General features: G+C 35.0%; 1 protein-coding gene and 1 long non-coding RNA gene across 4 annotated transcripts; one reads left to right on the top strand and one right to left on the bottom strand.

Moving 5' to 3' along the window:
• The first annotated feature begins 1,616 nt into the window (after positions 1-1,616).
• On the top strand, positions 1,617-20,318 carry LOC141486633 (uncharacterized). 2 transcript variants are annotated; one of them, XR_012467957.1, is made up of 2 exons: positions 1,617-1,867; positions 18,620-20,318. It is a non-coding gene; the product is annotated as an uncharacterized lncRNA (long non-coding RNA). The 2 variants fall into 2 exon arrangements; XR_012467958.1 differs by lacking the exon at positions 1,617-1,867 and adding an exon at positions 14,667-14,890.
• muc (dihydrolipoamide S-acetyltransferase muc) lies at positions 10,461-22,512 on the bottom strand. Of its 2 annotated transcripts, none has more exons than XM_023167239.2 (6): positions 22,252-22,512; positions 21,809-22,110; positions 20,594-20,845; positions 14,337-14,620; positions 13,886-14,232; positions 10,461-11,331 (listed from the first exon to the last, which is right to left on the bottom strand). In XM_023167239.2, the coding sequence occupies exons 1-6, from the start codon at positions 22,368-22,370 to the stop codon at positions 11,202-11,204; spliced, it is 1,434 nt and encodes a 477-aa protein (XP_023023007.2). In that variant the 5' UTR covers positions 22,371-22,512; the 3' UTR covers positions 10,461-11,201. The 2 variants fall into 2 exon arrangements, with proteins under 2 accessions (XP_023023007.2, XP_023022999.2); XM_023167231.2 differs by having other exon boundaries at positions 14,337-14,668; positions 22,252-22,511.
• Between the last annotated feature and the right edge of the window lie 485 nt (positions 22,513-22,997).

Genomic DNA, 22,997 nt, shown 5'->3' on the forward strand with positions numbered 1-22,997 from the left:
CAAAGAATATGTAGCAGCTTGTATAACCTGCCAAAATAATTCCCGCAGTATAATATCAAAGGACCAAACATTTTATTACACAGAAAAATAAAAATGCAAAAACAGAAATAATTTCAACAAAAAAAAGAGGCAATTAACATCAATCCAATTAAGAGAAACCAAGCCGCGCCCACTAATAATAATATAAAACCAGAGTCAAATACCAGAATCATAGGTAGTTAATGCGGTCGGAACGACAGGAACAACAACTCGAGCACCAACTCAGGCACTGCCACCGTTACCACAACGCCTTTGATAATATCTTCCACAGAAGTAAATGAAACGTCAGGCATAAAAACCTACAGATCATGGCCAAAAAAATCCGGAAAATAGCTTTCACACATTCTTCCCTAATTAACTCGCCTATATTTGAAGGATACCTGATGCTTTCAGCTATGTCCCTGATACCGTTTTTCTCTATATCGTTTTTTTTTCTATATTCAAAGCAAGCAAGTCTAGTGACAAGAAAGTGTAGTCCTGCCATTTTATGTTGTGGACCTCCAGTCTTGAATATGACTTGAACTATTAGACAACACAAACACTTTAAAATCTAATCTGTTACAAAAACCTTACCAAGCAAGAAAGAAATATAAATTACAAAAACTTGGATAATAACCATTGTCAATTGAAGCTCATGACAATATGTTCTAAACATTCATTGACAGAGTAGAAGCAGACAGTCTTTTGACATTTTTTTAAATAAAAGTTAGAGTATATGTTCTGCAGCAATATTGTTATACAAATTATAGTCAATGCCCTGTATTTGTAGAGTAGGGAGGGTGAGTGTAAGCCCACAGCAATTAGGCCACATGTGACCAATTGTACATCCTCCCGAGGAGTTGTCCTCCTAGGTCATCGTCCATCCTGTCATTTCCATGAAGGTGGACTGGTCACTGGGAGACATCTCGTTTATATCGGCAGGTGTAGGCTAAGACTCGCCGAACACACACTCTTTTATTAACGATAATTCCAGGCACTCGCATAGGACATGCCTGGCAGTCTCATCTTCCTGTTCACACATCCTGCATAAAGGTGTGTCTACTAGCCCCATATTATGGAGGTGTTTCCTTAGTTGACAGTGGCCAGTTAGAAATCCTGGTCATCGCCAGATATTTCTTCGGCGCCATCTCATCAGGGTTGCCCAGGGTGATCCTGGTAAGATTACATCATTTGATTTCATTCCATCTCTTTAGGAATTGAGTATGGGTGTGACATTTGGCTAGTTCCGCAATTGTCGAAGTCATCAGGCCGTAGGTGTTACGGGTTCCTAAAATTCTTAGTCCAGCCGCAGAGTCGGCAATGCGATTACCTTTACTCCTGTCGTGCCCTTTAACCCACCTCAGGATAATGTTATTATCCACCGAGGCTTTGCATAGCTAAATCTTGGTGACACTCTAGTACTAGGTAACACGCTATCTGTTCAAGGCTAATAGAGCTTCTCTACTATCAGTGCAGATTGTTATGTTTTTGCTAGAAATTCCTTTCCTGGTTATTTCTTTGCTATTTTTTCAAATTTGGTCATACAAAAACGATATATTTGAAAGGTATCAGCATTCTTTGTATTGTAGTCATGTACATATGACTGTCTGCTCAAAGAACTCGACTTTTTGTAAAATGAAAATAATTCAGTTTTAAAATGACAGTTTTAACTAAGTGAAGATTCTATCTAGAAATCTTCATTTACGGTAGGGCAAAAAATTTCAAATTTTAGGTTTTATATTAAGTTGATTTAAATTATTGAAAATGTTTTCATGTGCTCTGCTTGGTAGCTGAATTTGAAACCAATGTTTCCGCAGTTATCTGCAATTCAACTCCCATATGGAATATGGTAAGTGGGATTTTGCCGAAACGTCGTTATAATGTCAAAGACGCATATATTAACAGTGTAGGTGTTCACCGATGGTGGAATATGATAAGTTGTTCATCCGTTGTGTTCCTTGTCAAAAGTTCGATGTTTCGCAAACATCTCAGATGCCATTTCAAGTCTGGTTACTGCTAAACATCGTGAGATGCAACAATTGCACCTCACGAGGTTCATATTTAAATGCTAAATTATTGCAGTTTACCGTTTAATAATAACACAACACAACAAAGTTTTTGTTTCGGGGTTGAAATTAGATGATTTCAATGTATTTCCACGTGGTAAAACCGAAAGTGACCATAAAAATTATATATTAGCTCTTGTTTTCAAGATATAGTATCATTATATTATATATATGTATATTGAGTTTTCAACAAATGAAATATTTCATCACCAACAGTTGGTACACATGTTTGTTTACATAACACCCCTCTCATCAGCTGTTCTTAAGTAGTAAACATAACCTATGTGAGTTTGTCAATTGTACGCACGTGGTTGCTATTGAAATTATCGTGTGAAGTTGATTTTTAAATTAATTTAAGTGCTGATCTGAAATGCCTCGAAAGTGTGTGAATTCTGTCGATAGCTTTTGCTATATATGTGGTGAAATAACATTTAAGGCTCAGAAACGTAAAATGACACCTATCGTTAAGACAGCCTATGAACATTATTTTGGTGTGAAAGTTGGGGACCAAGATAAATCATGGGCTCCTCATATATGTTGTAATTCTTGTTCCGTCATATTGCGAGAGTGGCTGAAAAATAAAAACCGGGCAATGGCTTTTGCAGTACCTATGGTTTGGCGTGAGCCTACCAATCATACAGACGACTGTTATTTCTGCTTAACTCCTCCCATTAAGCAAGGTTTATCTATGAAGAAAAGAGGAACGGTTAAATACCCTAATCTCCCATCTGCTCTTCGGCCTGTACCACACTCAGACAATTTGCCAGTCCCTTCTCCACCCCAAAACTATGAAATTTTAGAGGAAGGTGATGAAGACTGTTTAGAAGGAGCAACCCATCCTTCTACATCCTATGACCCTGATTTTGAGGTAAGCGATAGGTTTAGTGATCCGCACAGAATTAGTCAAGCAGAGTTGAGTGACCTTATAAGAGATCTTCGCTTGTCTAAGGAAAAGGCTGAGCTGTTAGGGTCAAGACTACAACAGTGGAATCTTCTAAAACATGATGTGAAAATATCTCAGTACTGACAGCGTCAAAAAGATTTGCTTCCTTTTTTTGAGAAAAAAGAAAACCTCGTAGTTTGTTCTGATGTTAATGGTTTGATGGACTGCTTGAATTTGGATCACACTCCATCTGAATGGAGACTGTTTATAGACTCTTCAAAACTAAGCTTAAAAGCTGTACTTCTGCATAATGGAAATCAGCTACCCTCTATTCCTATAGGTCATGCAGTTCACATGAAGGAAACGTATATAAATATGAAAACACTTCTCCAATCAATCAAATATGAACAACACAAGTGGCACATCTGTGGTGATCTGAAAGTCATTGCTATACTCCTAGGAATGCAATTGGGGTTCACCAAGTACTGTTGTTTTTTGTGTCTGTGGGACAGTCGGGATAGAAAATCTCACTATAAAAAAATAAACTGGCCTACACGAGACCTAAACCCTAATGAGAAAAATGTAGTTTACGAGCCTCTTGTAGATCCTAAGGATGTTCTCCTTCCCCCATTACATATTAAGTTGGGACTAATGAAAAACTTTGTGAAGGCCATGGACCAGGAAGGACAAGCTTTTAAGTACTTGAGAGCAAAGTTTCCCAGGTTGAGTGATGCTAAAGTCAAGGAAGGCATCTTTATTGGGCCTCAAATCCATGAAATCGTAAATGATCCTGCTTTTGACATGATTTTAACAGGAAATGAAAAAAGAGCCTGGGAAGCCTTTAAGAGGGTTGTACAAGGGTTTTTAGGTAACAAAAGAGATGATAACTTCACAGCATTGGTTAAAGAGCTTCTTCAAGCTTACCACCAACTTGGATGCAACATGTCCTTAAAAATTCATTTTCTTCACTCTCATCTTAATTTCTTCCCACAAAACTGTGGAACTGTGAGTGACGAACATGGAGAAAGATTCCATCAAGACATTGCCTTAATGGAACAGAGATATCAGGGCCGTTGGAATGAAGCAATGCTTGCAGACTACTGCTGGTCTGTGTGTAGGGATGCTCCAGAAGTGTTTTATAAAAGACAAGCTAAACGACAGCGATCTTACAATGAATCGGATGGACTTGGTACAAACTTCTTTTATTTGTCAAAACACTAAGAATAATGTTTTTTTTATTAATTTTGTACTTAAAATATTCTAAAAGAAACATAACAATATTGTTTTATGTACTTTCACTTTTCACGTATAGTATAACTACTCTTTAAGATTAAGTACTGTGTATCTCAAAAACCAGAGCTAATAAAAATTTTTCATTGTTATTTTAGTTTTTATCACCCCAAAATTAGTAGAAATTGACTAATTTAGTGTAGGAAACATTCAAAAAATATTTTTTTGTTGTGTTGTGTAATTAGATAAACGCATCTGAGAGAGACAGACACTTTCCGAATAGTAGTGTAACTTCTCCAAGAAAATGTCACGAGAGACACATGTGACCCTTGGACAGGTCACAAAGCGTGATTGATGTGTAAGTGCCACGTTCAAGTCTCTCGAACAAATAAATTGGGGCATTCAACACAACTTGTATTACTGAACGTTCTCTGCGGAAATCAAATTGTGATTCCTCAGAAAACTTTTTTCTCAAAGTTATCAATTTTGAAAAAACTGATATTGAGATGTGATGAAAATTGTGTTAAAAAGATGAATCTTTGAGAACTTTAATGCATCTGGGAAAATGCCAGTTACAAATATTTGATTTTCAATTTTGTTAATGGAGACAAAAGTATACTGAAGTAGGTATACTTGACAATGTCAAAATACTTGAGTTTCATAACCTTATTGTGTCGAAACATCCTCCTTGATTATTAGACCTGAGAAGAAAACTTAGGAGGGGTGGAAGATTTTGTAATTGAATATTTCACTTTCGAGTAGTGTTAGTAGAGACTTGCTAATATATTGTCCGCAACATTTATGAAATGGATATAGAAACTATCAGAAAAACATCGCCGATATGAAAAATGCCTTTCGAGTTCATTTCTTCCAAAATTCATTATTTTTTGAATTTATTCATTTAGGAGATGATTTAATTTTTTATTCAAATGACCCAAGAGCTACTTCTTTCTTGATTCAGATAATTAACATTCTGATTCAAAGGGAAATGCAGTTTCATGTTTAGGTACAATTCCTCAATCAAAAACACTAAGTGAATTATTCATGTTTCCCATGAAAAAAAATACATCAGCATCTGATATATTTTTTTCATGGGATTATCAGAAAAAACAGATTTTTTTAAACAGATCTACCTATGATGGTACAACCAATCCTATCCTCATCCCCAATCGAGCATTATCTGTCACAAAGCTCTTTCTCCGATGCCGCTATCCGATCCTCATGTTTTTATGCAACGGTTCATAGTTATCTGAACAACAGCACAAGAACTGGAGTTGTGCAGTGTGGTGGAAGACTCTCAACAAAACAGTCAAGCTCTGACAGAAGAGGAAGTGGGAACCCTAAATGAAGCTGAACTTAGTCATCTAGCTGAGCCCTCACAGTCCCCACAAGAATTAGTTATCAAGAGACTTGGAATAACAAACCCGATCTCTTTCACAAAATCGACGACAAGTATGTACAAATCCGATGTTTCGTCCAAATCCGTCAGCAGATTCGACCAAGTCACTTCTGACCAGGCCGCCGAAAACCAACAACAATTTACCCTTGTGCCCCTTTAAGAACTCTGGAGTGGTCAATCGGTTTGTGGATCCCGGCTGTTAAGGATGGACGAGTTTCTCTCTACATACACGATTAACGGTAGGGCAGTGAGTTTGCAGCCAAAGGGTCTGCTTAATCAAAGCAATCACCGATACATCAACTCGATTTTGCAAGACATGATCGCATTTCCACCACTTCAAAACTTACTGAAGAGTCAAAGCAAAAACTTCTCTTCGAGCGTGATAGGGAATTCCACCCTGGTTGTAGTTGGAATGTGTCGTTTTGTGAGGCAGTTTGACTACTCACCTTCCAACATTAGGACGAGACAAAAGTAGGTAAAAATGTCAAGAACGACCAAGCAGTTATCATCAAAACGGGTCCCCCATTCGGCCCGACGTGGATTTATAAAATGTTGCATAGCATGAGGACAGACTGGATTGAGGGTGGACAAGCAAGATGCGGAAGAGTTTCTTGGTTTTCTTTTGAACGGTCTGAATAATGAAATGTTGGAGTTAATGGATTTGTTTAAATGTTACACTGAAGAGGGCAGAGATTCGAGTGGGAGGTTATAGAATTAAAAAATAATAGATATGTAAACAAAAGGATCAACTTCGCCAGTACACCGATAACCGACATTTTTGAGAGACAACTAAAGTCGAGCATACATCGTACCGGAGATCACATTAGTGATCCAGCCTTTCCTCGAGCTGCCTCTCAACATTGGGAAAGTGAAGACTGTCAGGAAAGCACTTGAGGTATTCATCTCCAAAAACAGATTAGAGGGAATGATTTCGTCGAAAACTAATGGCCAGGTCGAAGCGTGGGAGCAAGTAATACTCTACGAATCTCCTGTTATTCTCATATTGCATTTGAAGTTTTGCGATTATAGTCACGACGGTTGCAGGAGAATTATCTAGGGTTTGAAATTTGAATTCACCTTGAAAATTGATTTAATACTGGCTTTTTCGAAAACACATTCTCCAGAAGAGAAGCATTACCACGACGGCAAAGAGGCCAATATGGGACACTACGTAACCAATGCCTTCCACGTCAGCTATGTTGGTTGAGGTACGACGATTCATCGGTCAAGACCGTGCAGATAGAATACATGCTGAAGCCCCAGGGAACGCGAGTTCCTTATTTATCGTTCTACAGGCGCAGCGATACGATCTGACCTAAATAACGCCCCCCTATCTCACCGTCTGTGTATCGTTCGGAATTCTTGATCAGGTTTTTTACGGTTTTTTTGTTGGTTTAAGTGTATTTTTATTTCTTGATTCCATTGTACTGAATTTCACTAGTTCGGACTTCCATTGTCTACTATATAAAATGATTTGAAATCCCTGAAACAATTATTCAATTATTATATTTTTACTTGTAGGTTATTTCACCATCATTTCATTTCAGGTTTATTGTTGCTTAATATAATTGTTATTTTCAACTATTCTTTTTTAATTATTCTTTTTTACTTGTTTCAGGGATTTCAAATCATTTTACCTATATAGTAGACAATGGAAGTCCGAACTAGTGAAATTCATCACGAAACATTGTCAATCACCTTCAAACAATCCATTGTACTGATTATTCAATAAATAATTTTGATTGTTTGTATGCAGAAATGGATTCTGACAATCTGCTCATTATCTAAGAATCATAAGTTTGAAATAATTTCTTGCATCATCTCCTTGTGGGTATCATAGAACCATGCCAAATATTCAGTGAATGTGAAGTTTTCACTGGTAAACCCGGTAAAAATATGTCATACAGAAGTCATTAAAGCTTTTCCAAAAAATATTATAAATATAAATGATAACACCTCTGCAAATATAAATAAATGTGAACATAATAATAAATGATTCTATACTAAAACCAATAATGATTGACAGTAGAAGTAAGCCCAGTTGACAGCAAATCGAAGGCGTGCTTATTAATTTTTGAGAGGGTTAAGAATGAAAGAAAAATTCTTAGTACAATTAGTTAAAATATTCATACACATTTTTTATTTATTTCATTAAAACTTTGCAATATCGTAATTTACCTAATCGTTGTAGTCATTAGGTGGGCCTAACGGCCCGGAGTAATAATCGTGGTAATTATAGTAGGTACCAAATAAATTAACAATATTAATAAATATATATATATATATATATATATATATATATATATATATATATATATATATATATATATATATATATATATATATACTTTTTTTCACTATTGGGTTGCAGCAATTGATAAGTGAACTCATTATAACTATTCTCAAGCTTTCGAGTAACTTAAACTCATCGTCAGGGGTACTAGAAAATACAAATTACAAATTTTTGATAATTATCAAAAAGGTTGAAGATTAGACGAAAATTTGTACATTTACATTTATATTATATTCTATTCAAATAGAATATAATATAAATGTAAATGTACAAATTTTCGTCTAATCTTCAACCTCAGATTCATCACTGTTGCTACCGCTATCATCAAAGTGAATTATGATTGGTTCAATATTGTGTTCAATACGGTTGTCTACGTCCCACATTTTTTGCTCCTCTTTTAAAACATGCTGCATGCATTTCTTCCAGTCTTCTGCAGAAACAGTTCGAATAGCTTCTTGTAGGTGATGTTGCACGTCCACTAATTTAAATGTTCTGTTTTCTCGTGCCACATATCCTTTCACTTGCGCCCAGATTAATTCTATTGGGTTTAATTCGCAGTGGTATGGTGGTAACCTTAAAACCACGACTTAACGCCATTTCATCCACTGCGAATTTTTTATATTTGTCTGTGTGTAATTTTGTTAGCTGAAGTAGTTCTGCCTTTAAACTATCTTTGTTATATTGGATGTTCTTATTAATTAACCATTCTTGAATTGCTGCTTTTTTCCATGATTGTTTCGGTAATGGTTCTAAATGTCGACTATGGTATGGGGCATTGTCCATGACGATGGCAGACCCAGGTTCCACAAGTTGGATGATGCCTTCAAACCATTTTTCAAACACCTCCGCATTCATCTCTTCATGATAGTCGCCTGTTTTCTTAGATTTAAATATTAATTCATCACTTGGTAAAAATCCACTGTCGCTATGCGTAACTATCAGACGACTACCTTTTCCAGATGGCTGTTTTAACCCAACTGACAAACCTTCAATAAAAGCTTGTCGTGCACTTGTTATATTACCATCCTGCCATACTTTTTTGACCGTATGTCCTTGGTTAACCCATGTCTCGTCCATGAAGTACAATTTTTTTTTGAGCTTCCGAAATTCGTCAATTTTTCTTAGATAGTTTCTTCTCCATGCTATTATTTCTTGACGTTCAATGAGAATGCTTTTCCTGTCAACTTTTCCGTACGTAAATTTCATTTCGTGTACAAGTTTCCTAAAAGTTTCTTTACCCATTTTTGGGACCAATTCATGATCGCTAAGTGCCTCCAGAACTGTTTGTAGTGTGGGCAGCTCATTTCTGAAAAAGAAACTGTGAATAGTTCTGCGTATACTGGTTTTGGCTTCTTCATCAACTGTGATTTTTTTTCGTCCGCTACTAGTTTTTGGCGTTTGTACGTCCCCATGAATTTCTGCTTCTCTTAGTATTTTGTAAATCGATGATTTTGGTACACCGGTATAATCAGAGCACATATCAACTAATTCATCTTTTGTAATTGTGGAACTCAATGATGTAAAAATGCCCGGTTGGTTATTCGAAGGTACACACGTAGAATTACAGCACATATGCACAAAGTCATCTTTTGGTGGCTGATGATCTCTTTCAAGACAGTGAAATACTCGCAGTACAATTTGTTTTTCTCTTACTGACCGAGACTCCGACCGTTTTACCTTTTTCGACGTGGAAGGCCCGACCATGTCTCCCATTTTTTGAGTAGTTTGAGAACGGTGTAGAAATATAATTATGTAACGCTTAAACACTTATTAGCACTATTATTTTCACCAATTGTTATCACAACACGTCGATTGATGACTAACTTAACTGTAAAACGTACAATTCACAAACCAATGATACGCTCATGGCTGCAAGTACATTAGTGAGGACTGCAACGATGAGATGGAAGTTACGGTAAAGTGACAAAGACAGAAATATCGTTGCATACAGCGTTGCCACTAGTTGTAATAAATATCTAACACTATACAGAAAATAAAGAATTTTAACTGATCAGTAATCAGGAAATGTATAAGTATTACTCATTACAAGCTCATTACTGATTTTTGTCATAAATAATACCTTTTAATCGTACTAGTATTGTGTATTATCTATAATTTGCCACAACCTACAACTCTACTGCTTACTATATTTTGATTCTGCTATAAACTGGTAACGTAAAATTTAGATATGACAACGCGCTTTACTCTCAATCATTATTGGTTTTACTATAAAATGAAGTTGAAATATAGTTAATAAATCATAAAAATCATACATTAAGCATTATATGAAACAAAATCACTTATATATAAAAAGGAGTCACAAATAACTTACTGCTTTTCAGTGACCTTCCTAGTGAATGAGAACTTTTAATCAAATTGAAAATCGTTAATTGACATCTGTCTATCAATTTTCGAACATATTTATTGATACATAATCTAATTTCGGTATCAATTAGGGAAATTAGCCAGTTTTATTTTTTTTTCACTATGATACTACAATTCAAGATCGAGTTTAAATGTTAGGAGATTCTCTTTAGTTTTTTTAAAGGTTTTATAAATGATTTCACCAAATATTCCCAATATAATTTATTAAATATCTATATCATATTTACACAACATAAAAGAATTCAAGCATAACGGTTTTGAAGAGTACGTACATATTTCAAAATTGGTGAGACCAAACTTTAAAATCAATTTGAAGTTGAATTTGTATCATAAATGCAATTCAAACTCTGAGTATAACTGGAAACAAGTCACAAAATTATAGATCACCTTATATATGAAAAAAATCGATGTCAATAAATAATAAAATCAATATGTTTAATAACTGAACATTTTGTGATATAAACTTTTTCACCAAGGAGAGTTGTAACAAAATAATCTTAATAGAAAAGACACCTGTTTGTGAAGACTGAAAACAATGAAGTTGCAAGGTCACATAGATGCATATTTTGATTAGAAGTTCTTATATATGGTTTATGGAGTTGTTACTTTATGAATAAGTGAATTTTATTGTTGAGAAACGTTAATAAATATGAAAATTTGTAATTAAATTAAACACTCAACAGAAAGAAATTGAATTTTTTTATCTGTACAATATATCTGAAATAGACAATAACCTTATATAATACTTGTGATTAACCCGTCAATTTCCATTATGTCTTCATTAGATACAAATTTGCTCCGACTCTCCTCATTTCAGATTTAATGTGATCTAGGCACTCCATAGTTTGTGTTGGTCAGGCTGACCATTGGCAGCATGAATAATGTTCAATAAATTCAAGAATCACATTTTCAGAAATTGTTTTTTTCTTAAATTATCATAGAGACTGGATCTTCAAGATTTTCTTTGAAAACTTGAAGCCATCGAGCACCTACAGCTCCGTCCACTGTCCGATGATCACAACTCAATGTTACCTTGAGAAATTCCGATGATTTAAATCTGAAAAAAATTAACGAATTCATTTATTCAATAGGAATAAAGCTAATGGAAAAATATATATCAATATCTAGAAGTGAGCAATTTCCAATCGAATACAACTCCTCACAGAGATGAATTGGCGCATTGGTAGTGCGACTCACGATCTGTAAAAAATCTAAAAAAAAAATTATTCAAAATAAAAGTAAGCTAATCTATTTCTATTCCACAGAAGAATTCATGAATTGTACATTTTATATTTCTACTCCATGTAAATCATTTTTAATATCATTTAATGTATATACATTACATTATTACATTACATTACATCAAAATCATAATAATAATGAAAATTGTATCAATCAATAACGTTTTCTTTATCAAGATTATGAAATCATCATACCCATTGAAAAATGGCATTTATGTGAAGGTATGACATTTGTCAAATCCAAAAAAATCCTACAAATGTTCAACTTTCTTCATCAATTTATATGTTCAATTCATTGTTTTTCACTCATTTTTACTGTAAGTATGATTTGTTATGTTATTTTGGCAAAAAAATCCACAACTCATTAAATTATAGGCCCTGAAGAAGCTTCCCATTAGAAGCAAAAGCTTGGCAAAGTAGAGCAGAGTTTTGATTTTTGATTATTTGACTGAGAGACCTCGTTAATCCATTTTACTGTACATTTCTCCAGTTGCCAAGATTATCCACTTTATACATATATATTGAATAATGCAAAAAAAATTTATTTTCAATATTTTAATATTAACATGTAACAAAAAGGATTTGAAGCTTTATAACTTCTATTTATTATATGCGAGCGCTATCGATAGCTGGCTGTGCTATCTATCATCTTCTTGGCTCTACTCAAACTGAACGTTTCATCATCTTGTTTGTTCTTTCATAAGGTTAGAATGCCTTAGTGCAGGTACTGCAGGTAAATTAGCCTGTATTTGGGTTACATCAGGTAATATCCTTTATGTTGGATTTTCTCTACGTTCACTGTTTCTAGGAATGTGTATTGTATTGTGTAGTTCACCACATTCAGTAACCTTACATTTTCTTTTGGAAGGTTTTTCAAAGGATCCATAATTTCATTAACTATTTTCGATACGTTGAAAATATTTTTGATCAGGCTTTCGTCGTTCAGGATACAATTCCAGATACAGGATACATTCCATACATTTGGTACCATTTCTCAAACATCTTGGATTAACAAAAAGCATATCCACTTTTTCGTCATTGGAAAAATTCATGTTTTTTCGTTAAAATTGCTCACCAAATTGAATAACTAATTTATTTTGTGTTTGACAATTAACTTGACAGTCATATTCATGTATTTCATAGCTTACTTCAATAAAAGAAAATATTACTTATCATGTTTCTACTGAATATCACCTATGTTTGGAATACAAACTGAATAGAGAAAAGTCTTTTTTGTATAATTCAGTGTTCATATAAAAGAATTTGTTTCGAAAGAATTTGTCTTTCATGTAATTCAATGTTTATATGAAAGTAGCTGTTGCAGAAGGGATTTTTCTTAATTTCTTTTGTATCAAGATGGAGTAGTAGAAAGCCAGAAACTTTCCCAAAAATCAATCACTACTAAAAATATATACCTTTCAATATAATCATCTATGACTTTTTGAATTCAGTATTTTGAACAGAAATATTTAGGTAGCTACAAATTTTCAAGAGACATTTTGAAATTATGAATGGCTTGGTATTGATACAAATGTTATTGGTCTCTCTTTTTAAGAAAACCATGACAAATATTTAGGATATCAATGAACGACATCACCGACAGAATTCAGTAACATTGGAGCTTTTAATAAAAAAATTATAGAATATAGAATATGATGTGTTTTCGGGAAAAACGTTAAGTAATACATATGTTGTAATATATCAATGAATTTTTAATTACAATGACTACCAAAATGTGTAAAAGAATATACATGTCCGTATTGAAAAACTATATTGATTATGGATTTCAATGAACTCAAATGGCCTGTATATACACATATTACATTTTTCACAGTATTTCAATGATAGTAATCCTGGACTTGTCACAAATGTAATGTCTCGTATCGTAGTTGAATAAAATGTATCTATCTATCAAACTACCATTTTTTTTACAAACATTGAGATCATTACCCATATGCGCGCTAATGATAAAAGTAAAATTCCTAATTACATGTCAGCAAATGCGCAATAAATACCTCTCAACACCCACCAAATTTCATTTGCTTATCTCGACAGGTTTCAGAGCAATACATAGGTAGTAAATTTTGAAGACAAACTCTAACACCCCATATCTCAGAAAACGAACCATTGGCAACCAAAATTTATATAGATATAGAAAACTGTCATTACTTTTTTATGCAGAATCACCCACTGAAGTTTGTCGCACTTATTCAGCAAAAACATGTATATATGAATATTCTTTGTACACATTTTCTCTTTGTTGAGACAAAAATTTTAATTTCAGGTAATATAATATTATGGAACCCCAACCCTTTAAACAAAAATGTTGCATAATTCATTACATTGGGCACTGGATTAAAAAATACTTACCCTTTTTCTGTTTCCGAATCAGGAACCAATCTCTTAGTAGTAGTTCCTATGGCTAAAATACAACTCTGAGGAGGATTAATTATTGCACAGAAATTATCGACTCCAAACATTCCCAAATTTGATACACTGATGGTACCTCCTTGGAATTCTTGGGGTTGCAATTTACCTTCACGAGCCTTGGCAGCTAGCGCCTTAACTAATTTGTTGATTTCAACAACCCCTTTTCTTTCTGCCTCGAAGACAATAGGTGTAATCAATCCTTTGTCTGTCGATACTGCGACACTAACATCTACACTTTTATACTGACGAATCACAGAATCCATCCAACTGGAATTTGCTTCAGGAACCTGAAATAGTTCTTATATTACCATGAACATTAACAACTTTTGATTCCATTAAATTCACCAAAAATAACTCTTCAATTTTACATGTGAAATAGTTATTAACTCACCTTCAAACTAGCCTGGGCTACTGCTTTAATAATGAAATCATTGACACTCAATTTTACACCAGACTTTTCCAATTTCTTGTTATACTTAGCTCTGATTGCCATCAATTTATCTACATTTATTTCCACCGATAAGTAGTAGTGAGGAATATTTTGTTTGGATTGCAACAGTCTTTTGGCAATAGCTCCCCTCATTCCTGTTACTGGAATATCCATGTAGGGTGCTGCTGAAGCGGTTGGCGAAGGAGTTGGTGCACGACCTGTTGGAGCTGCCTTGGCTGCAGCAGCTGGAACATCAGAGGAAGTTATGGATCCGAATAGGCCAGTCCCTTTACCTAAGACAAAATCAATTTTGGATTTCTTTGACCTATATAACATCACTGCAGGAACGTTAACTACTGTTGTATCTAAGCTATCATCTAATTATCATGTTATTTGAAAAGGTTGTGATAAAGAAGACTATTCCACGAACAAGAAGCAGAGGAAAAGTTATCTTAGAGAAACCTTGTTAACACTAGTTCTTGTTCACAAGTTCACTAGTTTGGGAAATTTGAAAGGTAAACCATAAATAAAAGATGTACGGTTATTCCTACAACAACTTAGTTTAGAAATATTTCATTTCTTTAGTGATTTTTATTTAGAATTATAAATTTTTGTTGGGAAATCAACCTTTCATTACTCTATTATTGAACAGTCATCCAAAATATACGTCTGCTTGGGTTTTTATTGTTATTCTTTTATTTTTATTTCTTATTATTTTCGTATTTTTCCATCGCGTAGCTTTGCAATTCTCTCGAAACAATGTTTATTGCCGAAAAACGAATGGATATTTTAGAACGACTATCAACTTGGGATCTTTTAAATACACTCTTATCAAATAAGACAAAGGTCGCTCTCCGGAACTCGAATGGAATTCGGGCCCAAGTGGTTGACCCTTGTTCATTATATTTATGACCCTGACCATTGCCAGTGGTGATTTTCGAGGGTTACTTCGAAAATATTTCAACTGAGGTAGATATTATTATTCTGGGGTTTCCGCCGAGAACTAAACCCGCTCTAAAATCTTCTCGCTGATCGAAAAAAGACTTAGCGTTAGTTCCTCGAGGTTAACCTGTAATTATCTGTTTCGTTTTTGTTTGTCGTTGTTTTTGCTACCAAAGAATTTTATTATTTGATAAACACTGTGTCAGTCTAAATAATAATTCACCTATTACTAGTCCCAACATTGGTGACCTCGACGCGGAAAACGCGCCGGGCAGTCGCTGATGGAGGCAAGTGACAGCTGCCCCACCGCACGCCGCTTATTTTTAACAGACCGGGACAGTGCCGTGGATTCTTTAATAGACACAGGTGTCGATTTGTTTGTGTTTTAGCGTAGAATTCTTCGTGGTCATCGGGTGAAAACCGGGTTCGAGCTGTCGGCGGCTATCGGCACTACGATCGCCACGTACGGCCTGATCCTGATGACTCTTGACCTGAGTCTCCGCCCCGATTTCACGTGGAACTTCGTGATCACGGATGTGTTTGATTATGATTATGATTATCGGTGTGTATTTCTTGTCATATTTCGACCTCCTCGTCGACTTCCGCAACGGACGCTTGCTTGATCACACGACGAGTGTGAGTGTTGCGGGATCGGGCGTGCAACACGGAGAACGTGAAGCATCAGATGGTACACCACATCCACACGACGCCAGGTCAGCCCATCTATGCCAAACCGCGACGCCTCCCCTGGACCGTCTAAACGCTGCCAAAAAAGGAGTTCGAGTCTGGCCATCTACAAAGCCGTCAAGTACTTCCTGCACATCATTGGAGGGCGCCACTTCACCGTCCTGACCGACCACAAGCCGCTGATTTCACCTTTCTCCAGAAGTCTGAGCAGTGTTATCCTCACCAGTTCCGTCACCTGGATTTAATCGGGTAATTCACTACCAATATCCAGCACATCACTGGTAAGGATAATGCGGTTGCAGATGCTCTCTCCCAGTCGATTACATTGCTGCCCCACTCGATTTCAAGGCCCTCGCAGCGTCCCACAAACAGGAACAGCAGCTCCAGGAACTCCGTCAAAGTGATGACTCTGGCCTAATCCTGTGCCAAGTGACCATCCCTGGATCCAACACTGCCATCTTCTGCGACGTCTCCACTTCAACGGCGCGGCCCTTCCTGACAGCCGCCTTTCGCAGGCCAGCCTTCGATGCCATCAACGGACTGTCGCATCCTGGTGCCAGAGCCATCATCAAGCTCATCAGACAGCGCTGTGTCTGGCCCTCCATCAAGGAGATTGTTGTGCTGGGACCCGCACCTGCATCCAGACCAGCAAGTCTAAGCTCTCACGACATGTCTAGACACCAATTGGTAATTTTACGACACTGTTTCATTGGGGAATGAAAAATAATAACTACTTTCGCACAGGCACGGCTCTAAGAGTGCCTCAAGGATTTTACAGTGGTGCTTGTGTTGTCTTAAAAAAAAACGAAACCTCAAAAAAATCGGAACTAATTATGAAGGAACTCTAAAGGAAGGATGAAAATCTAAGAAAATCGTGAACAAAAGAAATACAAGATATTAAAAATTTATTGAAAGACTTAGCAACTGAGAAGTCACTATATTATTTCTGTTTTAATGGAATTACATTCATTTTTCTTTGAAATTTATGAAATGAGATTCAATATATACTGGATGTGTTTTGGTTGGTTTCCGGGTTTTGCCGTGGTCTTCTTTGGTTACAATCTCCAAATGTTTCAACTACCAAAGACCACAGTAAAAACCGGAAATCAATCAAAACATTGATGCCAGCAGTGAAAGCGTACATTTCTATATATGCTGGATATGTTCTTCTTTGGGCAACACTCATATGAGCTTTGTAGAGTTATAATATAATGTATGTTGAGATATTTCGAAATTCAGGAGATGACATTTAGATATTAAGTTATTGTTAATTCCAAAACACAGTACATTTGGAAAAATTTAGATTTATTTTCAAAAGATTACCAGCCTTTTGATTATTTCGAGAAATAGAAATGTATCAAACATTTTCAATGAAATATAATTTATATCCAAATATATATTTATAATATATAATTATTTCAGTTATGTGTGTGTATATATATATATATATATACATATATAGAGGGAAAGAGAGAACCTATCCAAAACAAAAGCTATGCTCTTAACAACAGCATACAAATAAAAACAATTAAATATAAACTCCTGCTTATTGAAAATTATTGATGAAAAATTTGAGATTCAAGTATTTGTATTTCATGAACAAACGTTTCTCTTACAATAAGCTTTTCAAATATTTGAATAAAAAATTTCTATCCACTTATCAACTACTTCTGAGATAAAAGTCTACAATACTATCATTCAACCTTATTTTGATTTTTGCAGTTCATTGTTATATGATTTAAATCAAAACCAAACATTGCAAAAGTTAAAAAATCAAGGCATGAGAGTGATCTTGAAATGTAATCGCTATGCTAGAGTATCATTTATGCTTGATTCAAATTTATTAATAATATGTTACCATCATATTCATGAATAAATAATTCACTACTGAAGTAGTACTAATATAATACCTTATTACAAACATTTCAAAAGTTATTGGTATTCAGGGAGAAACCATTCCAAAACTTTTCTCCTAATACCAAAGTTGACTTTTCTTTACTATAATTATATAATTGATATATACATTTTTAGTTATTATCTATTTCATGTTGATTATCTGTATGATTTCCAAGGCAGCCAATTCTGTAATCCTAGCTTTTCGAAGTCTATACTGACCAGTGAATATCATTTTTTTCTCAAGACATTTGATCAATACAAAATTCATGATTTTTGAGAATACAGTGAAACAGAAATTGGCCTATAATTGTTCATACAACTTTCTTTGCGATTTTTAAATTTCGGCGATACTTTTGCTGTTTTCTTTTTTTTTGTAGAAAAAATACCACTCTCAAAAGATTTTCAAAATAAATAGTGCAAAATAGGGACTAACTGAGATTTGACTATCTTCACAATATTTACAGAAATTTAATCTACGCCTTCCGCTTTTTTGAATCCAAATTATCAGTAATACCCTCAATTTCTATCATACTTATTGGTTTCAAAAACGAACAGCAATTTTTTTTTCATACACTTGAATGGGATTACATTGAACAATTTTTCTCTATTGCTCCAAATAATTTCTTAACCTCCAGTTTTTTTCGTTTATAGTATTACAACTGATATTTTATCAGTACTGTGATCGTTTCCTCATAATTTATTTGTTTTTTTTTTTTCAGATACCATCTTGACTTCCTTTGGATATTAACTCTTTATAACAAGAATATCTTCGAATGTATTCAGGGTTTTGTTCAAGAGACAGGTAACTGACAAACAATGTAGGCCATCATTATGGTACTTTCAAAAACTACACCTCACGATTTGATCTCCACAAACTTTATTTGAAAAAATATTTAATCACAACATGTTTCGCTAGCACAGTAGCGTGTGTATGAATTCATACACTTGAAAAAGCACAATAGCGTGTGTATGAATTCATACACTTGAAAAAGCTACTGTGCTAGCGAAACATGTTGTGATTATATATTTTTTTAAATAAAGTTTGTGGAGATCAAATCGTGAGGTGTAGTTTTTGAAATTACTATGGATCTTCATCAAGTAACGGCCGAATCAATCAGAAAATGATGGTACTTGAAGTGGAGTTTTTCCTCTCTCCTGATGATCTCTATAGTAATTTGTAATATTGTAATTTTTCCAATACTTATTTTTGAATTGATTAATGAATTTCCCAGAAGATATGGATGTAAAATGATTTCCTCAGCAATTTTCTCAATTTCTCTGAAGATATCGTGATTGAGCCAGAGTTTCTCATTTTTTTTTTCTGTTAAGACAGGGGCGGTTTTACCTGTAATGCGAGGGGTGCAATGCACGCGATCTCCGAGTGTTTTAGGGCGACTAGAGCCGCTCGCGAGTAACGTTCTGCACGTAGTGGGCGCCTGCTCATATAAAAATGGAGTGGGTGAGTAGCGTGGTTTTGAGAAGACTACACATCAAAGCGCGCGGGTGCTCGTCACATGCAGCCGATTGCTTACAGTGTATACCCATAGAGCCCATAAAGCTTGCGCTGTGCTTTTTTACTGTTGGTTCCTACAGTTCCTACACAATAACATTTGTTTCAACATGAAAACTGCCTTAAAATGGTTAATTGAAGTTCACATTGTCGTAGGGTCGCTCCAGTCCCAAAAGCGCATGCGGGTACCTGTTTTGATTCATATAAAAACAAAATATTTTTGAAACGACTAGAAAGTTGTCTTCTTGTAACCCCGTCTTTCCTAAAAAATACTTTTTACTCGTGTACAGACGGCGACAGGCCAATCTATCAAAACATGTCAAATTTCCTCAACTAATTTTTGAAACTTTCCGGCAAGAAACAAAAAAGTTAATTTTAAATGAACAATTTTTGACAGGTTTGGGTAGGTTGCTCTGTCGCCATATTCACTGTAACTTCACAACCCGATCAAGTTTACTCTGTACCTGGTTTCGTAGCAAAACAACGTTATTAAGCTTACTTCAACTCATTCCAGCAAGTTTCGACCACACATTTTTATACAATAAGACGCTAGGGTATTGATTGCCCATGGACACCACACAGGCTAAAACCGCCCCTGTGTTAAAGATCAACAAAGTTTTCATATCATTAATATTACAAACCTGTAACAATTCAGTTTACCTGCGATACTTTGTTATCTCCGAAAAATTGCATATTTGTCTATTTAATAGATTCAGAACTCAATTTAAATGAAATTATTTGGACAATTTCAAAAAATTTACCAAGAAGCAGGCATAATATTTAAAAAATCGAGTTGATCACCTTACCTTAGGTCACCTTACATAAAAAAATTTAATAGTTCGATATTAGAAACAATAATTTTTACAAAGCTGGATCAGAATAAAAAATCATTGGTTATTTTGAATGTACAGTTGTTTTTATATATCTACCTGCATGCACATAGGAACTTATAAAGAGGGAGTAAAGGAGACAATTATTCCCCAAGAAAGATAACTTTTGAGTAATTGAAAAATCATCAAAATAACTTTCATTGTAATATAGGCTTTGATTTCAGAAGTATAACAGCGACCTAGTGTGTTAAACCAGTTTTATTGGTATTCTCCGTACTTGCTCCCCACCCACCAAGAACAAACCGTGAATACGTCACTACAAACACATATTTCTAAATATAGTTAAAATTTACCTTGAAGCCTGATATTTCTTTGTTCTGCCAATCGTTTTGCCATTGGACTGGCATATACTCTATCTCCAGTCGAAGCTTGAGGAGGTGAAGCAACGGCAGGTGCCGGAGGAGGAGGTGAAGGTGGAGAGGGAGTTGGAGCTGCTGAAGAAGGAGGTGCAGCTGCTTTAGGAGGGGCGGCTGTGCTATCATCTTTGAAATCTTTGAAAGCAGCAACATCTGATTCATTTTCCACTATAATGCAGACTAATTTCCCTAGAAAATAATGACATATGATAACATATTCATGATGATATAAAATAAGTTCTTTTGAGGTAGTTCATGGGAGAAGATGAAAAGTAACGCCTATTTTTTGAAAAAATGTAATTAGACTTAGGTAATTTTGCCAGCTGATTATGAATCGATAGTCATCATTTGGCCCTCCGGCCTTCTTTTTGAGATATGATCACTCAAAAGTTGAGTTGTCAGGAACTAACTTTTTTAATAAAAAAATCATGAAATGACACATTTTCAAGGTGTTGCATGCTGCAACCTCCATTCTCCTATTCCACCAATATAACTCCAATCTTGGAATTATGTTCTGGATATTTTTATTATTGATTACCTATATGAAAAAAGTCAAAATCAAGAAAAAGGATTGATGTTGACAAATTTCAAAAATTTTACTGAGCTTTGCCCTCAATTTATTTTCACAAATAAATGAAACTCATCAATTCTCAACTCAAGCTCAACATCAAATCATCAAAAAACAAAAAAGTTATTTTTTTCCAGTCCGATTTTCCAACACTGTCAATAGAACCAATGAAGAAGTCCTTTGTAGAAATATAATTTAGTTTGGTGATTTGTAATTTTGAGGAAATTAAAATAAATATTTTTTATGCAAAAAATGGAAGTGATATCTGAATGAAAAAAGTTCTTATTGCAAAAATAAGTTCCTGAAATAGGCATTTTTTTACTTTTGAGTGACCGATTATCCTAAAGTAGACCGGAGCACCAAGTTTTGACTAAAGATTCATGACTATTAGACTAAAATATGTAAGTCTGATTCGAGATCTAATTAAATATTTCTCAAGAACTAGTGTGACCTGGTAAAATGAATATTCATTGAGATGGATTCATATTCTTAATTATTATTAGCAAAATATCACAGAACAGTTTTCAAAAGCAAATGAACATTAGGATCTTCAAAATCAAAAGGCTATTAGGAAACAAACCAACCTATTGGGACATCTTTACTGCCTGCTGGAATAAGAATTTTTGCTAAATATCCTTCTTCAGGAGTTTCAAAGCCCATTGTAGCTTTATCAGTCTCAATTTCAGCTAGAAGATCACCCTCTGTTAACTTTTCACCTTCTTTCTTCTCCCAGCTGACAATTGTACCAGATTCCATTGTAGGAGAAAGAGCTGGTAAGGTAACTCTGGTGTGAGCTGGCATATCGCTGGAGTAATGCCTTACTAAGTTCTCTTCTGTGGTAGCCAATTTTTGAAATATTGAAAATTGGCTTCTCTCCCTGGCAGACCTGAACAAAAAAAAGAGTTTTCAAAAGATACATCTGTGAAAAGTTTGGGGTTATGGGTACCGCCAAATCCATACTATTATATAACTGGTTGATATGAATTAACGTTGAATATGAATTAATTTTCGAAAAATGAATGGTTACCTGTGAAAATGCTGTTTTTTCATACATTCTGTTGAAACAGTTTTGATGGCTTTTGATCTAACTGTTTTTCTCAATATTTCTTTTGAAACATGGCTTCGTAGAATGAAAGTTCTGAACATTTCTCAAATATAAAAGTACTTGAAAAAATCTAAATTTTACGTTTCGGTTCCAAGTACCAGATTAGAGGGCGACTCACCAACTCAATCTCTCTCTTCTAGGTCATTTAAAAGACAGGCATTTATGAAATGAAGCTTTAAATGTGACATTTGCGAACGTGGTGAATCGTGATTGTGACATAAGACATGGCATATGTCATATAGTTAGCTTTGATTGTGATCACAGAGTACACCATTGGTGTACTCTTTGAATGTGATATCATACTACTTAAAGGTAGTTTTTACTTAACTTCCATAGAGCCAGTGACGACAAGGGCTGGATACGACGTACAAATTGTAATCGTATCCTCGGACAAAAATCACCAATTCACCAAAATTCAAGAATTTTGTAAAGAATGTGTAGTTGTTTAATTATAGGTTAGGTCCACAGTGAGTGGGTCTATTCGACCCTCCACCGCAACCCGCAAGGGTTTATTGTGGCTCACACCTATTCTCACTCGGCCAAACCCATAGATTATATGGTGAGTGGTCTTTCAGGCTCTGCCGAACTCTAAAGACCTGATTTGGTCCTCAGCGGGACAGGCACAAAGTATATGCTCTGTTAATGAGGTAGTCGGATAGTCAAGTTGC

The sequence above is a fragment of the Leptinotarsa decemlineata genome, unplaced genomic scaffold (assembly GCF_025532065.1).
Source record: "Leptinotarsa decemlineata unplaced genomic scaffold, Ldec_3_MD MMD2_P_RNA_scaffold_2, whole genome shotgun sequence".
Taxonomy (NCBI): Eukaryota; Metazoa; Arthropoda; class Insecta; order Coleoptera; family Chrysomelidae; genus Leptinotarsa; species Leptinotarsa decemlineata.

Coding starts and splice junctions, on each gene's coding strand:
- muc (XM_023167231.2), bottom strand. CDS start 22,370: ATGTTCAGAACTTTCATTCTACGAAGCCATGTTTCAAAAGAAATATTG. Junction 14,233..14,336: donor TAGCCCAGGCTAGTTTGAAG/GTGAGTTAATAA, acceptor GAACTATTTCAG/GTTCCTGAAGCAAATTCCAG. Junction 11,332..13,885: donor GATTCGGAAACAGAAAAAGG/GTAAGTATTTTT, acceptor AATTTTTTTCAG/ATTTAAATCATCGGAATTTC.